Genomic DNA, 22,922 nt, shown 5'->3' on the forward strand with positions numbered 1-22,922 from the left:
AAAAAATAGAAGAAAAGAAGTGAAACATGTACTTGTTTTCCCATTGTATATTTCAGCTGAATGGTCTCTTCTGTTGCCTGCTTTATATTCCTCTATAGGTCATTTTTACTATGCTAGCATAAATTTGTTATCGTAAATACAGATGTGCAGGTTTGAAAAGCTGCAAACATGCTAAGGTCATTAAATTGGGATTGAATTAAAACATCAGTTGTTTTTTTTTTTTTTTAAACTCTTAAAATAGTAGCAGTTGACTGCAAGGTAAAAGGATTTGTTCACCTATGTTGTCTTTATTATAGTTTGAATAACCCAAAATGCAGAAGTGTGAAGTGTGAAGTGTTCTTCCCCTGCTCTTCTCTTCCCTGGGAGAAATGTGACAAAATGGGAATCTGTCTCAAGCTTTCAGGATTTTTTAATCAGTGGCTTATTCTCAGGCTGAATGAGATGGAAAGGAGGAGTGTTTGATTTTCCTGTTTGTAAGAACATAATCTTTAAGAAAGGAGTGTTTCTTTTATTAAAAGTAGAGAAAATGTGGAGGTTCACATTTGTGTAGTCCATAAGAATCAATGATTTTTCCATTGTTGTCAAACTTAATTGTACTCCTAAATGGAGAACTTTGTTCCAAGGAAATACAGCTTTTCATTAGTCACTGTAGTGTGTGCCTTTTTTATTTCCAAACCACGCCTAAGCAACATGGGTGATAATTTAAGACTGAATTTTGAAAGCAAATACTAGTGTTTCTGTGAGCATAGAGGAATTTTTACTGTTGAGGGAAGCTGCAAGGCAGTTATCCAGGGCTCTTAAGGGTTTCCTAACTTCAGCTGAGTATCTTGGTTGAGGAAGAAAGAGTTACCATCCAGAACGTAACAGCCAGCAGGACTATAGTGGATGCATGTGAGGGATACAGCTGACTTGGATTTTGTAATGGGGAGGCGTTATTCCATGGAATATAAGACTCCACTTCTGCTCAGTCCCACAAAATGGGCAGGATTCTGTCTGTTCTTTTTGGGCTTCTGGTTCTGAGTTGTTCATTTTCCAGCTTGTCAGCATTGTCAGCTATTTTAGCACTCTTAGGCTTAACCCTTGTTAAGTGCCTTTATTAACACAAGACAGTAGAAGATCAACTTTATCTTCTTCTGGATGGTCCAGTCTGGACCTAATCACATACAGATGGATTTTTTTCCAGCACTTTTTCACGGATTACCTGTTTAGCATCGGGATTGTGAGAAAATATCACAGGACCTTGCAGTTTCCGGTGTGTCAGGTTGTCTGCCATTACCACTGTGTCAAGGCTGTGGGTCCAGCTTCCTTCATTCTTCAGTGGCTTATGAATGAAACGGCTCCCCTCTTTTCCTTCTGGCTCTTTATACCCTTCGCTCATTATGTTTTTTTAGGCCAGGACTTTGTTTTTCCAATAAGTTGGCTCTGAGTAAGTATACTTTTCGCTGTATGTGAAAGCACTTCCCTAGAGCAGTTGTATGCTGCTGCTTATTATATTTGAGCATGCACAGCACAACAGTTGTGAAGGATGATAACTAGGTTAAAAAAGAAAATTAAAAAAAAGAAATTCCACGTAACAGTTGTGCAGGATGCCTTAAACATCTCTGGAAAATATTTCACATGAAACGTGCATTGATTTTTCTTGAACTTCTTTTGAAGCTTTTCTGAAAAGTGAGATTTGTGCCACATGTCCTGCTAGAATTAGATAATCTGAAGATCCAAGATGGATAGGTTTCCTTTGAAGTCAGGTTAGCATGTGCAAAAGTGTGCATGTGAGTGATTATGTCTGTTCAAAAAATATACTTTTTTTCTTCTGTTTTAAACAAAGGGAAAGCATTAGACAAATGTGTACATCTAATTGTCATGGCAGGACGAAAAAATATTTGCTGAAGCTTAATCAAAAGCTTTTTTCTATTTTAGAATTTCATTAAAAATGCTTCTTATGTTATACCTAAATGTTAGTGTTTTGTGGCCACCAGAGTGCACGTTGTTCCAATTATAGTGAACTTTCCTGTTTCAGAGATCTGAATATTCAATTTTTTTTCTACATCTAGGAAAAACTCAAAACTTAATTCAATCTGATTCTATATTTGTTTATAATAAATTCTTACAAGTGTCTGAAATGGTTGCTTGATGTTGTTGAACGAGCATGTCATTCCCCTGTTCAGAGTAAGCGCATCCTTTAAAACATAGTAATGTCCAGTGTCTCTGGTGAAGCAGCGCTGTTATGCAAAAAGCACAAATAGCATGTCATATAGCGGTTTTGTTCATTAAGAACTCAGACTGACTTGTGTCTTACAGTGAAACTGGAGAGCTTTCACAGCAACCTGATGTACTGGCCATGAAGAATGAGCCCCTTTAAACCATTAATGCTAGAGTGGTGACTTTAATTCCAAACAAGCTTCTTTTCTGTTAACTTTTCTTTTGCAACAAATTGGCTTGCTAATGATACAGTAGAAAATATAGCCAGTGAGATGGCAGTATATAGTGCAAAACTTAAATTTGTTGATGAGGCGCTGTAAGTAAAACTGATGGTAGCACAAAGTAGTAAGTACTGGAAGAACTAGTTGTATGCGTCTGTGAGTCTAATTGAAGCTCTAATAACCGGAGGCAAAAAAAGTCTGTTCATACTGTACAGTTATGGTTTTGGTAAATAAATACTGATGCGCATATAGCACAGGATGGAAATTATACTTTACATGTTGTACTGTTCTGCTTACACTGGTGCTGTTTTATTTAGATACTGTGTTTGTTGCAAGTCACCTTACATCTTCCTGGCTTAATTTTCCTGCTGTCTTATGCAAAGCTAGTAGAGCATAGAAAAAACTGCCCATTGAGAAGAAAATAAATACTTAAATAAGAGATTTAAAATATCCCATGTTTTAAAAATATACAGTGAAGTCCTTGGTTTTCATTGCCATTGCTCAGGTGCTCCATGCAACTATTTATATTACCCCACGATCTGTAAAAGGGAGAATGAAACAAATCATTTTAGTTTCTCCAGAACTTGCATTTTCTGGAAGGATGGGATGGCAGCTCTGTGTTTTATTGCATGAAAGACTAGTGCATCTGTCACGTTGTGCTGTTATTTAATGGTAAAGTCATGTCTACTGTCATCAGTCAACTCCTTGATTGGTCTTTCGGGTAGAGAGATGTTACTATGGGTGTGGTGGTACTACAGGCACAGTTTTGTTTATGTTTTAACTTACAACTTTGGTTTCGTCAGGTTAAAATACTTTCTGTTGCAGTTAGGCATTTGCAGAGCTTCTGATAATTCTGTGAAATTCTGTTGCATAAAACTGAGACAGCGAGTCTGATTGAATAAGATGGAGTTCCATTAAAGGGAATATTATCAGGAATATTATCTTTCACTGGTTTCGTTGTGCCTAAATCAAAACCTGTATGATTTTAGGTTTTAGATCTTTTGTCTTGATTCAAAACTAGGAAAGATAGTTTCTCATTAAACCAAACTTTTTTTGTCTAGCAAGTTTAGTCTCTTATATAATTAGAAAATAAATTCTTTAAATCTAGATCATCACATTCTCTGGTTATGCCTACATATTTATCTCATTTATTTAAATTTTCTCAGAGTTCTGCTTGCGTTTTTACATTACATTTACAGTAAACAAATGTGGGAGGTAATGCAAAATACTTCATGTAATTAAAAAAAAAAAAAGTCAAGTTGCCTAAACAGGATTGTAAAAACTGAATGGAAGTATATGATTTAGCTGTCCTGGGGACATCCATTCTAAATTTTATGTGGTTTAGAAGTTACTAAAATGGATTTAAAATTCACCATTTCTGTTTATAGTGCTTTTTATTCAATGTATGACTGTTTTGGAATCATGTCTAACAATTATGTTCTCTCTTTTACAGATTGGACTTTGACATTCTTTTAATGAAAGAGGTTTCGAAGTAGTTGTCTTATAATAACTTTGAGAAGAAATTCTATGTAGCTCTTACTTTCAAGAGTGCTGCAAAAATGATTACTTCAGATTTGCCAGTACTACAGTGAGTATAAATTTCTCTATATATTTGAAATCTTTAGTTTTAAAAGGTAGACATAAAAGGAGAGATGATCGTGAGCACAAGCTTGAGAAGTGCAGATTAGTGTGACTGTTCCAGGCCTTCTGTGTTGTCATATGCTGAAAAACTGTGTAAAAAATGAAACACTTGATGTATAAGATATTTATTTATATGTATGGAGATTTTTACTTTGCTGTGAAAAGCTAAACAAGTTCTTTGCTGCTTTTATGCTTCTGAATGTTGTAAGATTTCAGAAATGTGAATGGATTTTAGTCACAATTGACCGTATTTTGTATATTCCAGTTGTGTACTCTGTATTGTAGCTGTATTGTCCAAAAGGCCTTTGACCTCTGCAATTGAAGACAACCAGTGGTGTTAGCATGTTTTGATCTTACTGGGAAAGAGGAATGGCTTATGCAAATGGGAACATCACTGAACCTGAATGAAATGAACTGTTGGAAAAGTAGAGTGGAAGTCTATAATGAGAGGAGCTAGATAAATCAGTAGAGTTAAGAAAGGAATTTTAGAATCAGGAGCAAAATGGAGTTTTATTTAGTGTGGTGACGTTGGCCGGCTGCCAGACACCCACCCAGCTGTGGTCGCGCTCCCCTCCTCAACAGGACAGGGGCAGAAAACAAGGTGAAAAAGCTCCTGGGGTCAGATAAAGACAGGGAAATCCCTTACCAATTGCCCTCACAGGCAAAACAGGCTCAACTTGGGCAAAATTAATTTACAGTAACTTAAAAATAAGACTTGGATGATGATGAGAAATAAAGACAAAAACTAAAGCATGTTCCCTTTTCCCCAGTTCAGCTTCACTCCTTCCCTCCTGATCCCTCCGCTCGTGCCCCTCCAGGGATGCAGGGTGCCTGGACACCCACTGCTGTGTGGGCTCCCCTGCGCCGGGGGGAGGGCTGTGCTGGGCGCTGGCAGCGCCTTTTCCCTCCTCCCGTTAGAACGAGTGGGAACTGGCTGTGGCCGGCACAGGGCAGCCCTTGGCTTCTCCTCGCAGGGCCCTCCCTGCAGCCACCACCTCACCGCATAGACTGGGTGCATTTCGTAATTATCTAATGTGAAGTTTCTTGCTGGGAATGAAGGCGTGAAAATACAAATTATTGCAGGGTGTAAAAGGGCCTCAGCTTATCCAGGTTTATCCCAAAACTGAGATTTCAGGTGCCTTTATTTAAGAAACTGAATGCTTGGACAATTGTTAAGTTATTTGTCTGACATTAATAATAACATACTCCACATTGCAGTTTTTTCTTATATTTTAAAAACCTCTTTCAAAGAAAGTTAATTTGTGCAGTGGATGAGCAGATGGCTAAAGATGGGGATGACCCTGATGGGGTAGCACTGAGGGAAGAGTGTCAGCCCTCGGGGGGTTCTGGTTAGCTTTGGGGGTAGTTGTTGAAAAAGTTTTCTCAGTTCATATTTTCCTGGATGTGCCACGTTCAAGAAGTGAGAGTGTACTTGTGAAATATGCCAAGGACAAAAAAAAACTGGGAGATTCTGTCACAGCAACAGTAGAAAAGGGATATTCCCATTCCCAGTTCTAGAAGCTAGACGGATTGAAGAACTGAATGAAATATTGTAGAGTTTAAGATTAAAAAGTGCGTATTAGTAGACTTGGTAACTGCACACCAGCTGAAAAACATGAGAGACATTAAAGATGTTGGCGTATTCTTCAATCAGAATATCGTTGTGAGCCACCAGTATTGTGCAACATTAAAAAATGAAGGGAAACATGGATATTGTTTTTTCCAGTAGAGCTGGGAATCATTTAATGCCACTGTGCGAAGTATTGGTGAGATGTCATGGTCAGTAATATATATAGTTTTGGTTACTGATAAACAAGATGAGATCTTTCTTTTTAGACACAAAAAAAAGAGTCAGGATTTGCACTTAAAGGTTTTGAGACTCTCCTGAGGGCTCAGAACATGAAGTCTAGTGTGGGCAAGGTATCAAAGAAGGTGATAACTGCTAATTCAGTAGATCCCGGTAATACTTTAATCAGAAGGAAGTCTGGGTGAGGGTGAGAATACCTGAAGCAGTCTTTGGTTTAGGCGTATTAGCTTCACACATTTAGATTTGGGAAGCCACAATCCAGTTTGAGACAGAGAAAACCAGAGTTTTCTTTATAGTTCTTAAATAAGCAGCTTTGAAGGTTTATTATAATCTCCTACTCTTATGCCTTATTTATACTTTTTCATAATATTTTCTAAACTTTTCAGCTACTCCATTTAAAAAGAGGGTCCTAAAGTCAATTTGATATAGTCGTGTACTTTGCTTAGGACCATATAAAATATTCCCTCTCAATTCTTTTCTGTTGAAGGAACATGAAAGGAGAAATCTTTAATCTATCTGGATTTGTCAAAGTGGCTTCAGAATGCAGTGAGGACAGGATTTTACTCACTGGTGTTCCAGATGTAGGGAAAAAAAATCTCTGGTATATTTGACCTGGGTGACTGACTGTTATGAGTCTTCTCTCAATGGGGTGACTCATATTTGCTGTGAGGCATGTTCCTCTTTAGATTTTGAAGATCAACCATGAGAGCTGATTCATCCATGATTCATGAGCCTGTGCATTTAGCCATTTTTCTTCATGAATGCTTTTTTTTACACAAGACTGAGTCCAGTAGTAGCAATTACTGAATTTATCTCTGCCAGAACCTTGAGCCATCTCAGGAACACTGATAAAAACTTACAGAAGTGTTTTTATTTACAAAACCAGATATGTGAACATAGGGGTTTGATGTAGTATGTTTTTAAGGCAGATGGTGTAACTTTTATAGCTAAGGCTTGATGTAATAGTTGAAGGAAGGTAAATGTGTTTTGATTTTGCAGAAATGTGAAATTTACTGTGTCTATGGAAATATGTTCTGAAGAAGCGTGACATGGTAAAGGGCTGCCCAGTAATCTGTTAATTCTTCATTACTATATGGTTAGTTTCAATGGCTGGTTATTGTAACTTTGGGATAATATCCAGAGCTTTTAGGGGGGATCCTAGAGTTACCGCTGGTTTTCTAGGATATTTTGGCCACCATAGAAACCAGAAAGAATAAGCAGACTAAATTTGAGCCCCTAAAAAGGGTTATCACTTGTCAGCTTTACTCTGCCCACCCAAGTCTTGCAGATCTCCCATGCTTTGACATGCTCTCTTGTGTATCTGTCATGTCAAAGGTGTCTTAGAGAGGAAAAGTTTAGCCTTAGGCACTGCCACCTCTCCTCTTTTTAGATGAGGCACGTCTCCTAAGGCCCACATTATTTTCCTTCCCAACAGCATCAGGAGAGATAAATTGTGAGAAAGCCTAATTTTTCCCCTCAGGTGACTTGTCACACACATAAAATAAGGATAGGATAATTCTAGTCTATTAAGATGTGGATGACTGCCACCAGATAAATTATTTCCTAGCAGTTCTGCAAGATGTGTGGGGAATGAGGGAGATGGATGCTGGCCGGATGCCCTTCTCCATGAGTGCTAAAAACCTGACAGAACTGCAGGCAGTTAAGAGATGCTTTACTCCTCCTCTGAGTTCAGAAATAAGAAGAAAATGAGTGTGCGTGTACCCAGTGCAGTTGTAAGCCTTAGATAAAAGCAAGAAGCACTACCTTCCAAACTGAAGGGACTCAAGGCCACAGTGGAAGGGCCTTCTTGTGCAGTATTCCCTGCTGCTTGAAATTATGTTTATTTTAATGATAAGTCAGCCAAGGACTGTAGGTTGTCCTTGTTCCTGTCTCCCTGCTCCAAATAATGGGACGATTGAAGGGAACTTACTTTCTGATGTTTTCCCCTTACTCCTTACATACTTAGGTTCTTTACTGGAAAGAACTGTGTCCTGTATTGTTAGGGTGAAGTTAATCTTGTTTAAAATGAAACGTTTCTATTTGAGCTGGTTGTCTAGATCACCTTACCATCCATGGAGAGAGAAGAAAATTTATAAAACATAAACTGACCAATTTTGGATACTGTCCTTAGCATGAGCTATGTTTTCTGCATTGTCTGTATCTCAGATTTAGAGTAGATGAATCTCACCCTTAGTACTGATTTATTGAGTCTTTCACAAAAGGCTTCCAGCAAACCGGAGAAGTTTTACCAGAAAAATACTAGAGAAATGTGGTTATCAGGCAAGACCACCGTCTGTTTAAGAAAAAGAAGAGATGATGTTTAATGATGGAACTGTTTGTTCCATATGCAGTGTTCTGAAGCAACTGAAATTTCCAGAACTAGATGCACAAATCTCAGCAGGTTGTCCGAGACCCGAACAGAGGCTGCAGTAAAGTCAGGTTCTCTGTGAGCTAGGTGCATGCAAAATAGTAATACAATTTCATTTATTTATGTAATTCTAGTTTTTCAAGGGAAATATTTGAGTCATTTGCCTAGGAGGACTGCTGAATTCAGTTTTAATACAGAAAAATATTTATCCTGCTGATATTAGGGGTGCAGTTTTGTAAGCTAGCAAAGGTACAGCATTTCTCCAGGAGTGAGACTATTGCTTAGACCACACCATGCCTGAATTTTTTTCAGTAAGGAGCTGTGTAGATCAGAGAGAAGGTTATTTTTTCTCCAGAGAGAAAGAGAGAATGGCTTTAATTTCTCTACAGCAATAGAAAGGAGCAGATATTTTTATGGAGTTCCTCACTTCTGTATTCAAAAGCTATTAAAAAATTGTCATTGTGAGGCTATATGCATTTTTGTCAAATTGAGTTGCAGTGTGATGGCGGGTCTCTGAGTAAAAGCTGGATACATCCACCCGTATAGGCATTGTTTTCAGCTGTATTCACTGCATTGCTTTTCACTAGTGTGGGGTACCTTTTATTTGGTTTCAGGCTTTTTACAAATTTTTTTTCAAATTCATATCTTGATATTGAGTTTAAATTTTTTTTTTTATTGTATGAAGCAGAAAAGCTACTTCTCTTTAATTTTATCACAACAAAACTGCATTTTCAGTATTTTGTGGAAATAGTTTTACAAGTGTATAATTTGGGATCTCAAATGTACTCGAATATTGATTGTTTTCATCTAGAGTGCCTGGTTTTCTGGGATATGCAGAATATTTAGAGATAATCCATTGCAGTTACTTTCAGAAAAGGAGTTTCGTATGTTCTACTGCATTCTAGCTTTTGTACAGGATTCTGTGGACCCCTTGGTGTTTTCGTGCTTGCAAACTGGAAAATAATCTTTTAATATTAGAAACTCATCATAGTTCTGCAGAATTATTTGTGTTAGAGCAAACCTAGAACAATACAGTGATTTGAGTAAAGAGAAGTATCAGAACATTCCTGATTTTGATTCAATGATGTTTGTATCTTTCTGCATTACTAAGTAACTTGGTGGTACAGCAAATTTGTGAAGTATTCCTGATTTCTAAAACCTGATTTTTTTTTACCTTCCCCTTGCTAAAGCTTTGCAGCAATTTAACTCCTTGCTTGAAGAAAATGGTATTGGATTTAAAGAAATCTCTGTTTAGAGTTAGATTTGACCAATCTTTGAGTAATCTAGGACACTATCACAGTTACTCTTTCATTTACAGAGATCTCCTGCAAGACCACTAGTGCAAACCAAAAATAAATCACATCAGTGATATACTACAGGTATAGTTTTGCTTGTGGGCTCTTCTTAGGCAAAATCTAAGGCTTCAGAAGGTCAATTACAAGCTGAGTTTCTTCAAGCAGCCAAGTTTAGTTTTAAGGCAGAGAAGTACCTGTGTACCTGGCTTGTGTGAGGGGGGAAGAAATTGGGGTGATGCTTTTTGCCTACTTAGTATGGTCTTAAGTCTAAAACAGAATGACTGAAAAATGATACTGAGCTTCTCTCCTAATAGTTGCTGAGTAATGTCAAGGGTTTTTTTTTTTCTATTGTACAAGTGAAAACATTTTTTTAACTGCAAGAATTACAAACATTCAGATCGAAGTGAGTTTTCTGGTTTGTGCCTCATAGTCAGTGTTAATCCTCTCTTTATTAACAGCTGCACAATACCCTTGTCTTCGAGTGTTACTAAAAACACAATGTAACCCGAGTGGGAACTTGTGTAACTGTTCTAAAGATGTGATAGCTGGGTTGGACTCCAGTTTGCTTTCTCATGGCCTTGAAAGCAGCTGGGACGTAGTTACTAAGAGTAAAAGCAAGTTGATACTAGTGACTACATTGTGGGATGGATATGTTGAGAATGTGCTATTTAATATAGTCAGGTTTTGAAATGTAACATGGTTTCAAAAGAAGCTGTTAATTTAAACAACTTTAAGTCTATAAAATGACATTCCAACCCATAAAAAGGTAAGGCTTTTTGCCAGGGCTAACAATGCTTAGTTCCTTAGTTCACAGAATGAATGTGTCAAGCCTTGTAATGCTGACTTTTTTTTTTTTTTTCTGGCTTAGGACTAAATATTTAATCAGTCAGTTATAGATTACTTGTTGATTTCAAATCATTTTAATTTATCTAGTGTTTTTCCCCCCCTAGGGATTCTACAAATGAAACTACTGCGCATTCAGATGCTGGCAGTGAGCTTGAAGAAGCAGAAGTCAAAGGAAAAAGAAAAAGGGGCCGTCCTGGCAGGCCTCCAGTATGTGTAATTTAGTTTTGTTTTGTTATGCATCTATTTAAAATTGACTGCAAACTGTTTTTCATCTAATCATCTTGTGGTCACATAAATAGGTTTTTAATGAGCCCTATGTCAAACTTTATGAAGACTTGTAGTATGAAATATTTATCAGATTGATAATACAAACAATATTTGGAGTGCTTAAAAAGGGACATAAAAATGAGCTCATAATAGGGTTTTTTTTTTGCTACCTACTTACATGAATGTTGCAATTTTATTATTATTGTCATATTACAACATTCTTCCAGACGTGGGAATAATCTCAGTAAGCACAACCGCTTTCTGTTTTGAAGGTTGTAATGGATTTTAAGAGACAAATTACATTTGAGCCATCCTTTCAGTAACTGTTAATCTCTTAATGTGAATGGAAGAGTTGTGGCACAATATTAACTAAATGCCTCAGAAGATCTATTAACACATCTTAAAAATTTGTGTAATTGACATATACTGTGTAGAGATTGGGAGCTTCAACCTATTTTCTAGCATAGTGCAGCAGACTGTATTGCTGTCTCCTGTATAAGATTTGCTGTTCTTCAGTAGTCTTTGCCCATTACTGGCCCATGAATGGGAACATACGGAAACAGTTATCTATTACACATAGTATTTAAGGAGGCTTTCTCTCTTATCTTCATTCATTTTACAAAATAGCCAATTTACTGGAAAATACAGAAAAAGTCCTGTGTCATAGTGTCCTTCGTTTTAGTTCTTTATGGTCATCAACGTAGTTCTCTTGATTATATCACCTGAAGAACACACTGTGGAATAAGACTTTTGGTGGGAACTTCTGTGTGTTTGTTATTAATGCTTTTGATTCTCCTCTTAGTGTTTGTCTACAAGTACACCCCCAGTATGAATGTGCTGTATATAAATATATAGATAGATAGATAGTGCTAGTAGATTGAGATGTTGGTGGGGTTTTTTTTGTTTGGTTTTTTTTTTGTTTTGTGGTTTGTTTTTTTTGTTGTTTTTTTTGTTTTGTTTTGTTTTAACCCTAGGACCTTCCACCCTAAGTCTAACTCTTCAAGCATGGGTTAATGAGGCTGTAGGAATCGACAGAACCATGTATTCCTGTCAAGCATGCTGGAGCAAACTCCTCCTTAGTATTGATTTTCGATTTGCATCACAATTTCTGAGCTTAATTTGGGAGACAACATTTTAAATCCTGGGCTCTTCTGGGCACATTGTCTTCCTTTTTGAAAGCTTTTGAACGGTTTTTCCTGTGATGGCTATATTCTTCGTGAGAGGGACAGATTTGCTCACAAACATGGAGCTTCTTTACAGGAAGTTTTAAAGAAGCATGTGAAGAGAACAGGTCATCTGTTTATATAACTTGTAAACAAAGAGCCAATCAGAAACTATCTTAAGAATGTCTCATTACTAAATCTATGAGGTTTTGCAGATCTAACAAAAAAGAGGATGGTGCAACCTGGTTGCTAACCCAGAAGGTGGTCAGAGTGTAAGAATTTAAGTTAAAGCAACAGTAGTGGTATTTTATACCCACCACACATTCACTGGACAGGAGAGGTGAATGTTACAAAAGGTATTTCTCGTACCTCTGAGCTTATTAGTAGCTCCCACGGAAATATTCACTGAAGCACTCTACTGGTTCTGCTATCAAGTTGCTACAGGAGCCTGTTGCTTATTATGTGTAGAACAACTCCAGGCTCATTAAGTGTTCATGATTGTGAAGTGATGAACACACAGAGGAAGCAGCCATTGCTTCATACATAAAATGATGGGCTGTGAGCTGACTGTTGCTGCTAAGAAGCAACACCTTAGGGTTATTGGAGATGATTCCATGAAAGCATCCTCTTCATGCTCACTATAGGATTCAAAAAAAAAAAAAAAACCAAACAAATCCAGTCTTAAAACTCTGAAGAAGAGAATAGAGAATAAAACAAATACAGTGTCCTTTATAAAACTGTGGTTTATCAAAATTTGGAATACTTTACACAATTCTAATTTTTCTTCCTCTCTTGACCTCTGCCCCAAAATCTCAAGAAAGAGCAGATTAGGACTGGAAGAGGTGCAGAGAAGAGAAATAATGATGGTCAGTCACAGAATCGGGCTGGGAGGGACCTCAGGAGGACTCACTGCAACCTTCTGCTCAGAGCAGGGTCAGCGTTGGGATCAGACCACGTTGCCTGGGGCTTTTCCAGTCTGGTCTTGAAAACCACCAGGGCTGGAGACTGCAGAGCCTTTCTCAGCAACCTGTTTCATTTTATTTAGTGAAAAAGTTTTCCCTTATAGGCAATCAGAACCGCTCTTCATTTCATGACTACTGTCAGTTGTCCTCCCACTATATGCTGTTGCAAAAAGCCTCAGAGGGGAGGCCTCTGATGAACTTCTGCTAGTTTATCAATACCTCTCTTGCATTGAGAGGGCCAAAACTGGACATGGTATTTCAGATATGGGCTAAAAAGCGCTGAGTAAAAGGATATAATCGCTTTCCTTGATGTACTGCTATATGCCTGTTTGTACAGCTCAGGGTGCTGATGGCCTTTGCTACTCAGGCGCTTGTCTGTCTCATGTTCAGTTTTCTGTCTTCCAGGACTCTGAGATCCTTTCCAAAGAGCTGTTCCCTGACTAGCTGGTCTCCAGCCTATGTTGGTGCAGGGATTTATTCCTCTGCCAGGGGCAGGTCTTTGCATTTGTCCATGTTGAATTTTGAGTGTACTGTTAGCCCAAGTCCTCCAGACTGTCCATAGCAGTCTTGCCCTTGATGTCATTAAGTGGTCTCCCTGCCAATTTGATGTTATCTGCACACTTGACAGGAGCACACTCTCTCACCCCCTCCAGCTGTCTGATAAAGATGGGAAACCGAACACGTTCCAGTTAGACTTCTGTCATACTCCCTCATTGCCAGCCTCCAGGTAGAGGATGATGCATTAACTGCTTTACTCTGAGCCCAACAGTTCAACCACTTCTCCACCGATCTAGTTGTCTACCCATCCAGATCACAACTTCCTGATTTGGATACAAGAATATTATGGGAGAGCGTGAAAACCTTGCTAAAGTCAAGATAAGTGGCAGCTATTCCTTTCCCCTCATCCACAAATTCAGTCATTTTGCTACAGTTTTTTGGGTGACTTGGCAAAATGTATATGTTTGGATACACAATCACATCCTGCCTTTGTGTAATTCATACTGCAGGAACAGAAAGGAATAAATAAGATTTTTCTACAAAAAAAAGACCAACAAGGAAAAAGCCACTCCATGTCTAATATCCTTGAGGAGAAATGCAAACATCTTGGGAAGTCTAATCTAGACAATTAAATTTATAACATTATTTGATATTAAAAGTCATGAACTTAGTAACTGAGGTATTGGTTTTGCAAACATTGTATTTAATTCCCCTCCTTCTCCACGTTGCTCACCTATCCGTGTTGCGAATCCATCCACTTTCCTCAGGTGAATTATCTGTTCCTTGCAGGAGAAGCAACTCTGACATTTTTCCACCACTCTTCCATCTGTTAATGTCATTTTAATTTCCTCCCCAGGTACTGCCTACCTTTATTCTCAGATGTGAACCAGATTAAAATAGTTAAATTTAGAGCTGTTTTTCTCAACTGATGCTTAGCTTTGATGTTTATAATTTCTGTTATAGACCTAAAGAAAGGCTTTTCTGCCCAAAGGCTCTTCTGATTTTTGTGTGGGTTTCTTTTTGTTTTGGTTTGTTTCTCTTTTTTCTTTTTGTAACTAAAATATTACGGTCTAATAAGATTTGATCTCTCCTTGCAAATGCTGATTTGCTTATGTCCCTAGGCCATCACAGCTACAGTGACACATCTGCTGTAAACATATTGACCTCTTTTGGAAAGAGAATGTGCTCTTCTGTGCTGTTTTGTCTAGCTGCATGGCTCTTAAAGAGCTGCACAAAATGTACTCCATCAAATATATCCATGTACCCAACCCCAGCACTGCCTTTTGATCTAATGTGCATGTGCTGTAGCTGAAGCAGCTCTGGACATACTGGATGTTAGAGGGCCTGTATCTGTCTTAATTTGCAGGATGAGGCTTTTCACAGGGACCACTGTCTCTGTTTCTATGACAAAAAAAGTCCAAAGGACTGACTGTTTGAATTCAAGAACTTCTCCTTAGATAACCATGATGATGTTACAAAGTGTGTGGTAGCCATCTTTTTTGTAATCAGGACATTCGGAAAGAGCTCAGACATTGCCACTAGTCCACTTAACACAAGGTCGAAATGCATAGACTTCTCAAGATGATGATGCCTTTGAGAGGCAAGTTCTTCAGTCTTGCTCTAGTGAAAGGTTAAAAGCTTTTTTCGGCTATCTTGAGAAATGGAATATTGCTTTAAATTACTGTAGGAATGCACGTCGAGGCCATAATTTAAGGTGGAGGGTTAGGTGGAGTTACCGACCTGTGACACTTTTGCTTTCTTTATTTCTTCATTAAGTGCATCAGATCAACTTGGGGAATGTTAATGGGAAACGCCAAATCACTTTCACTTTTTTTTTTGGTAGTGCATGAATTAACCTTCACTGTATTACTTAATTTTACAAATGAATCACTTTTTTTGTTGTTTTTCACAATAATTTTAAAGACATGAAAGGAAAAATATTATCTAGCTAATTGATGACAAATTCTGAATTGTCATAATTTTAGTATAATTACAGTCAGGGTAAGTATTTTGTTTCCTATTTGCCTTAGTTTAAGCCATAAAGCTACAGATAAACTATGTAGTCATCAACGTGGTCCTTTTAGAGTTGCTTCTGTGGTAGATCCTGATGCTGGTGTGTACAAATCCTTAGCTTTAGTTGTTGTCAGTTGAATTTGCTGCACAGATTGGAAAGATCATTAGTAACTTCTGTTTTCATTTGGCAATTCAGTCCATTTTGACACCACCACCAGTCAGACTGTCTGTCCCTCAGAGGGACAGATTAACTGCTACAGGCTCCCAGCTCCAAGCAGCACCTTTCTTGATGTGTGATTAAAAAGCCTGAAGCTTTCTTACCTTGTCATCCTTCTTTATCTCTCCCTGTGGTAGTCCTAACTCACCTCGTCTCGGCTCTGCCATTGCAACGGGTACCTGGATTGTGGAAGTCATGACAAGTATTTGTCAATCCTTTGATACAATATTGCTAGCCAGCTTGCCTTTTCCATGACTTCTCAGAGATCCATTTCATAAACAGGAGAAAAGTCAATTTTGAGTCTGGAAAACAATCAGTTCTTACTCACTCACTTACTCAGAGGAAGGAACCTGTATGAAGCTCAAATCTGTCAAGCTGGCCTGCAAAGTTTCTTACTGTAAATTCAGGGACACTATATGCAAGTACTGTCTGGTAACAGCATTGTAATATTGTATTTTGATGAATAGAGTAATGCCAGTTCCTCACTTCTGTGCCTTGTGATTGCAAAACTTCATATTTAGAGTACCAGGCAGCTTCTGGAGGCTGGATGACCTACGTATGATTTGCTTTCATATTTGCACTCCTGACTGGGATTGAGCTTGGGCTTCCTGTCAAGTGCCTACTGGGTGGAAGTGTGGTGGACACCCTTCCTCCAATGCTTCTCCACCTGAAGATAACGTTAATCCTTGCCTGACTCAGGAAGTTCTACTTTTAGATTCTTCTTCAGTTTCTCAGTGCAGGATCCTTGTTTTGTCTGTTGAGGCAGTATTCAATATAGATCCCGCATCTGGATTTAGCTACCCCAGTTTGGGTGCAGAATGACTTTTGTTAGATGAAAGACTTGGTTTTCTCTGCTGAGAGAGATTTTCTCATTGTCCAAAGAAAATCTATACCAGGGAGAAACTTTATTCAAGTAAACTCAATGCTATATCTGGTGTTAATTCAAGTCCAGGATATTGAGATATTTACTTGAACTTGAAGAATCTGGCTTTGTCCTGTAATTCTGTAAAAAGTGTATCTGTTGATTATTTCTGTATCTCTTTGGAGAACTTCTTGGTGTTCTCATCTTTTTAATTCAAACTATGAATACTGGTCAGAGCACCCCCCTTTTCCCAGGATACCTGACAAAAATGGATTTTTAACTGAGCATTGTGCCTTGTGATTACTCATTTTGAGTGTGTGTGTGCTGGTCCGTAGTGCTCATGCCAGTCTGGTGGCATTTCTCATTGCTTTCCAGAAACAAGGTATCTTTGGATGCGTATGTTTCACATCCATCTCCTACTTGCTCTCCCTTCATCCTTGCACTGTTTAATGTCTTCTTTTGAATTACATGTTGAGAAAAAATGATTATAGAAGGGCTTGCATTAGCTTCTGTGGAGGGCATCAACTTGTCTTCCTGCTTTCATTTAACAGTACTTGTAGCTAGTTGAAGTGGTTGTAGCTTACTCCCAGCTAGATTGAGTAAGCATGTGGATTATATATCTGAAAAGAGTCAATTTACTTTTTATTTTTTGCCATTTTATTAAATACTGATCATGTGTCTCTGGAGCTTGGTAGAGCTCAAACATTTTGTGTATTGATAGTTTTCTTGCTGATAAAACAGCTTTGCACATGTTTAAAAACTCTTTGAGGGAGAGTGCATATTCTTCTGATCATAAGTGCAGGTGTTATTCAAAAAACCCTTTCATAGAGATTGTACCATTATTTTAAGCTTCCCAGCTCACAATTTGTATGCAGGTCGTTAACTGAGTATTTGCAAAAGGCAGTTGCAGGTGCACTCTACCTTGCCCTTTTCTTCAGCGCTCTGTCCCCACCAGCAGTGATCCCTTTTCAAGTAAGGGGAAAGCTAGACTCCTGGTCTGTCTTGTACAAGCTCTCTTCCAGAACTGAGATCCCTTTCCTCTGCGGGAAAATTCTTAATGTGTCTGCAATGGGCAGATGCAACCAAAAATGTTGACTTTGCATTCTTTACTAAAAGCTTTAATAGAAACTGGCTGACAGTATACTCAAGTAGATGTAGCCATGAGGATATTGTCCTAAATGTAATCTTAGAGTTGCTTGTGTGTTGTTTTCTTCAACATAATTCCTCAAAATAGTTTGTTCTGTGCAAAACAGCAGCTTTTGCTTCTGTCTGCATCACAGTAGGGAGAAAGCGTAGAATACAGAAGTAAGATCATAGCAGGAATCATGTGTTAGTTTCCCCAGAAACTTTTTTTTTTTTTTGCATTAGGTGACTTAAATTCAGAGCAAGCTATTCACTAGATGTCTTCTTACAAGTAGGATCTGTACCACCTGATTATAAGCTTGAAGAATCTAGGGAAAATTTACATTAAATAATTTAGATTCACAGGGAAAATGTTTTAACTTGTAACGTTTTGAAGCAAGGGGCTATTATGATGATCTACTAAATCTGACTATAAATTTAGTGATTTAATTTGAGGTGAGTTGAAGAGCTGACTCTTTACGTACACTTTTTTTATAAAAAGCTGTATAAAAAAGAAATACAGAAAATGAATGTTAATATGACAAATGAATTTTTAATAACTTATTGTCTTCTGAAGCATTAACTATTCTAAAAGTTTTTGTGTGCCAAAATAAACCACTTCTGCTGTCCTGTCTGTAATTTTCTGCCATTTATGTAGTTTTAGTCATGTTGTGAACTGTCTGTGTTGAATAAGACTAATATGGGTATTGATGTGAACAGGTACTCCAATGTTGGGAATTCGCCACTACTTACCTTGACATGACAATGGCTTTTAAGTTGTTGCTCAACATCTACTGTTAAAATACAAGTACTTGACTGGATAAAGCCCTAAGCAGCCTGCTTGGATTTCATAGCTGACCATGCTTTGAGCAGCAGGTCAGGCGGGAGACCTCCTGAGATCCCTTCCAACCTGGCTTGTTCTGTGACACTTGTGTGTATATACACGTGTGAGTGTATAAATGTGTGATATTTATGTATAATTTATGAGGATACATTGAGTGATTACAGGTATAGCTATAATAAATTTTCATTCTGTTGGTTTTCTTTGCCCAGTCTGCCACTAAGAAACCTCGGAAGTCTCCAGCAGACAAGGGTCGTTCTGACTCTGGAGCTAGAGGAGCAAGTCGTGGAAGAGCTAATGGCCACCCTCAGCAGAATGGAGAAGGGGACCCTGTCACTTTGTTTGAGGTGGTTAAGCTGGGGAAGAGTGCTATGCAGGTAAAATAACTAATTGTGTTACCCTTTCACAATTCAGTATATCTTGACTGTAGAAGTTCAGTCTAACCTACACTTTTGTAAACAATTGTACTTTTTCATAACCTGTATTCATCCAATAGGCTGTCTGTGTATGATAAAGAAAGGGACAGAATGTGCTTTTGTTGAGTTGAGGATTGTGGTATATTGAGGATTGAAAGACAAGAAACACATCAGAAAGTCATATTTCAAGTTCTCCATTATTTTGTTCATTATGTCCAAATTGACAATACATGTTGGCATTAAGAGTCCATTAAAGAATATCCTGTAATAAGTTTTATATTAGGAAAAAGTATATGATATTCATGATGAGTCCAAGCCTTTTTTGCTTGCTTGTTTTTTTTTTTTTTTTAAAAAAAAAACACCTGCTGACACAAGCACTTCTGAGTACTCTGCACTGGAGCTTCCATTCTTCTTGCTGTCCCCACCAGAGCAGCAGATGAAGGCTAAACTAGTTGCCTAGACTGCTTGTGAGTCTGAAGGACAAAAATGGACACATCCTGAAGGCAAATTTTTGATTATAAAATAAATGTAAGATAGTTGTAGTGAATCGCCTTTGGAAGTGTTTCTTACTCCTTTGTTTTGATCCACTTCAGAGGTCTTACAGCATTTATTGGGCCAGATGAGTCCCACCTGAAGAACCTGGATAGGTGATTGTTTTTGCCAGTGCTTGTATGCTTTAATAAGTTACTGTACTTCAACTATTGTTTTTGGCACTCAAAGGAGAAACAATGGGCCCAAAACACTGTTCATCCAGTGCAGTGCCAACCGTCATTCCTACTGAAGGATTGTTTAAGCAAACCTTTACTCTGCATTTCACCAAAACAGGCCTCAGGCAATATCAGTTAGTTTGTTTTCACTTTATGGTGCTGACTAACATGAGAACATTACAAATTAGGAAAATTAGAGGTCAAGTCCCATTTTCAATATTACTTTTAGTGCAGCTAAAAATGAAGTCTAATTAACTCCCAAAGGAATCTAGTCTTCCAAATGAGTGAAAGGTGTTGAAAATTTTCTCTCTGTCTCAAATCTGCGGAAGGTCTGAGATGTAATTTTAAAGAAGTAATAAACAAGAAGAAAATGAGAATTTTTATTTTTCCCAGTTGCTGTATTTACAGTTATTCAAGATTGACCCTTCTTATCTAGTAGGTGAAGACAGAACAAATTTATTCCTAAAAAAGCTGCAGATTCCTTGTGCCTCTTCTTCCTACATGTTTTAAGTCGGAGCTTCCAACTTTGCTTGGTTTTCAACACTTCTTCAAATTTCGTTTTTGGCAGGATTTGAGGAAACATCTGGAGTCTATTTTCTGGTTTTACTGTGGTACAGCACATGCAGTATGCTTTATGTAGTGTGTTTGTCTTAGAGTTATTGATATTTGCAGGAGCCATATGAAGAGGAATGGGGGATTGCTTTGATATTTGATGAGTGTGTGGAATTGACTTTGATACATTTCATGTAGTTCAAAAGAGATGCCATCAGAAGTCTTCTGCAAATTAAATGCTAAAAATAAATCATCAGCATGTTTGTATTTAGAAACCTTTGGAATTCAAATACAAAGGAATTGTCTTGAGAAATTTAGTATTTGTATATGGATATATAGAAGGGTGTGTGTCTGTATATTTGTGTGTATATACATGTCCATATATACATGTGCACCTACATGCTTAAAATGTGCCCAGCCTACATATATGAGAAAGAAGCAGACAGCACATTTTAAGCAGTGGAGAAATGATAACGAAATAGTAAAGGAATAGGCAAGTTTATTTGAAGGCCTGGGGTATAAACAGGCATGAATGACTTGAGCTGCATTTAGGAGCACTGATCCTCATTTCAAGAGTATGTGTCACTTGTGAACACTGGAAAGTTTTACTATTGGTAAAAATATTCCCCCCAAAAGAAAGAAAGAAAGAAACCCTATAATGGGAAAGAGGATGCAATTAAAATGTGATTTAGTATTTTGTAACTTGCACTTCTGGGATATAATCCTGTGTAAAACCAAGGTTCTATAAACCAAACTTATTAGTGTTTTTATACTTTTCTTTTTCCTTAATAGCTTAGGAATTTTAATGTAACAATTAGTAATGCTTTGCGTTTTTGTTCTTTTGGTTTTGGTGCAGGTTTTTTGTGGCCAATTTTAGCAGCTTTGTCAGTATTGATGATTTTCAGACAAGTGCCGTGTATTTATATTTGTCAGAACCTATTATTTCTCAATATGTATCTTTCCTTGTAATATCAACCTAGATTTTTCTAGAGTGCTCTTAAGTTTGCTTCCAGTAATGAAAACCCAGAAAAATTAAATTAATATGTTCTGAGATTATATGGGAATTTTACTTCATGTGCTTTAATTTCTGATCTATCTGCTCCTGCTGTTTGCTCTCAGGATTTGTTTTAGTTGTTAGATTTTTCTGGCTTTGTGTTGCCAACTCGTGGAAGTCTGTAGCTGAATTCAATTCTCGCGTCTTTTAAGTTTGTCCTCTATTTTGGTTCTCATAGCAGGATTCTTCTACTTCTCTTCAGGCTTATTGCTGTTTGATTCTTCCAGGGAAACAAGGTTAGGTTAATATTTTGTATTTCAGGCATACATAACTTCAGAGCTGCTCTTTGCATATAAATCTTTGCCTCTATTATGAAGTGCTAGTAGCGTCAGTGTTAAGACTCATTTGAACTCGATAAATCAATTTGATACTTCCATTAACTTGGTATCGGATTGTTGTCACAGTTTTTTAATTTGCTCTGTAACCTTTCGTACAGTTAGTTGCTTCAGAAGTTTTTCTGTTGGTAACTCCCTGTGTATGAAGTGTGATATGACCTGCTGTTCCTGTTTTCTGTGGGTATGTTTTATTAGTCCATTAAGACTGTTCATAGAGCTTTTTTAGGCTCTATTTTTTTCTTAGGCAAACATGATAATCTTCTGATTTTTGTCATTTGTCTCTTATTTTTTTTTTCCTTACATGTTTTTAAGGATACAGCTGTATCCACTATATTTCTCCACTCTACCTCTCCATAGGCAGAACTGACCATGTGGCCATTTCTCATGTGCCAAGCTGCTTGAGTTTATACCGATGGGCACAAAGGGCATGGGTGAAACTCCACTCCTCCAGCGGAGCTCCCAGTACAGAGGCTCAGACTTGTAACTTAAATCTTCATAGGCACTCCCGCATTGGTCTCTGACAGGGGAAGTGAAGTAAAAGAGCGTGTGATGATCTCAGATTTTGTTTAGGCCCCAGTTTGAAAATTTCCCATAAGTAAATTATGACCATTTAGCTGTAACAGAATTTGTGTATCAGAGCAGAGACATCATGAGGCCTTTTTTTCCCTTTAGTTGCCTATCAGAAAGGATTAAAAATCTTTCAATAATACTAATTTTAAATATTTCTGAAATATTAACATTATTTTAAATATTATTTTTGATAGTATACTGATTTTCAGTGTTTATCCACCTCTCTGTTGCAGCCTGAGCTTCAAAATTAGTACATGCAAAAATAGAGTGTGCATCCCTTGTAATGACATGCTTGATCTGTTGGAAACACTCTGACAACTTTCAGCAGTGCTCTTTTTTTGTTCTTTATGCATTAGCATCTTACTGACTTGGTTGCCAGTTCTTTTATTGTAATGTATCAGGTTTGGATGACGTTTAGTCATCAACATCTGTATCTGAAATTATTTTCTGACTGAAAGTCCTAGTATCTACATTATCTTGTTCTATCACTTTTTGAGATTTGATGATCTGTACAAGAAATGCAGGATAGTCCTTTTTCCTTATGCATCTTGTTAATATGCCATATCTGTATAATTACAGTAACTTTCATATTTTTATAGCATTTAGGGTAGAAGTAGACCATTATGGTCTGTGTATTGCCTCCCTGCGTAGCTCAGACCATGGAATTGCACCCATTCCTGTATTAAGCCAAGAGATTATTTTGCAACCCTTGTTTTTCTATAGAAATAGTAATATTAATTTCCGTTAATTAGAAATTTGGGTGGGTCAGCCTTAGCAACTGTAGACACAGAGACAAAGTTTTGAACATCGTTGTTCTCCCTCAGGTCTTGCTGCAGTAGCTGCTCCCCTGTCCTGGCGGTCACAGGCACCTTGGCCGTTGCAGCAGGGAGCTGGGCTGGTGAATGTGTGGAGCAGGAGTTGGCCTTGCCCTCAGAGAAGGCATCTGGTGCCCCTCCCCAGAGAGCG

At 37.8% G+C, this 22,922-nt stretch overlaps 1 protein-coding gene across 3 annotated transcripts in view; it reads left to right on the forward strand.

The window, feature by feature from the left end:
* STAG1 (STAG1 cohesin complex component) overlaps positions 1 to 22,922 on the forward strand; it is a 186,009-nt gene that overhangs the window by 39,494 nt on the left and 123,593 nt on the right. Inside the window, exons 2-4 of one of the 3 annotated variants that reach the window (XM_086755168.1) lie at positions 3,874 to 4,008; positions 10,482 to 10,590; positions 18,535 to 18,699. In XM_086755168.1, coding sequence (XP_086611294.1) covers positions 3,980 to 4,008; positions 10,482 to 10,590; positions 18,535 to 18,699 — 303 coding nt within the window. In that variant the 5' untranslated portion in view covers positions 3,874 to 3,979. Of the gene's footprint in view, positions 1 to 3,873; positions 4,009 to 10,481; positions 10,591 to 18,534; positions 18,700 to 22,922 lie in introns of those variants that run through there. The other 2 variants (XM_086755169.1, XM_086755170.1) reach the window with 2 other exon arrangements.

This window comes from Chlamydotis macqueenii, chromosome 9 (assembly GCF_036417535.1).
Source record: "Chlamydotis macqueenii isolate bChlMac1 chromosome 9, bChlMac1.mat, whole genome shotgun sequence".
Lineage (NCBI taxonomy): Eukaryota > Metazoa > Chordata > Aves > Otidiformes > Otididae > Chlamydotis > Chlamydotis macqueenii.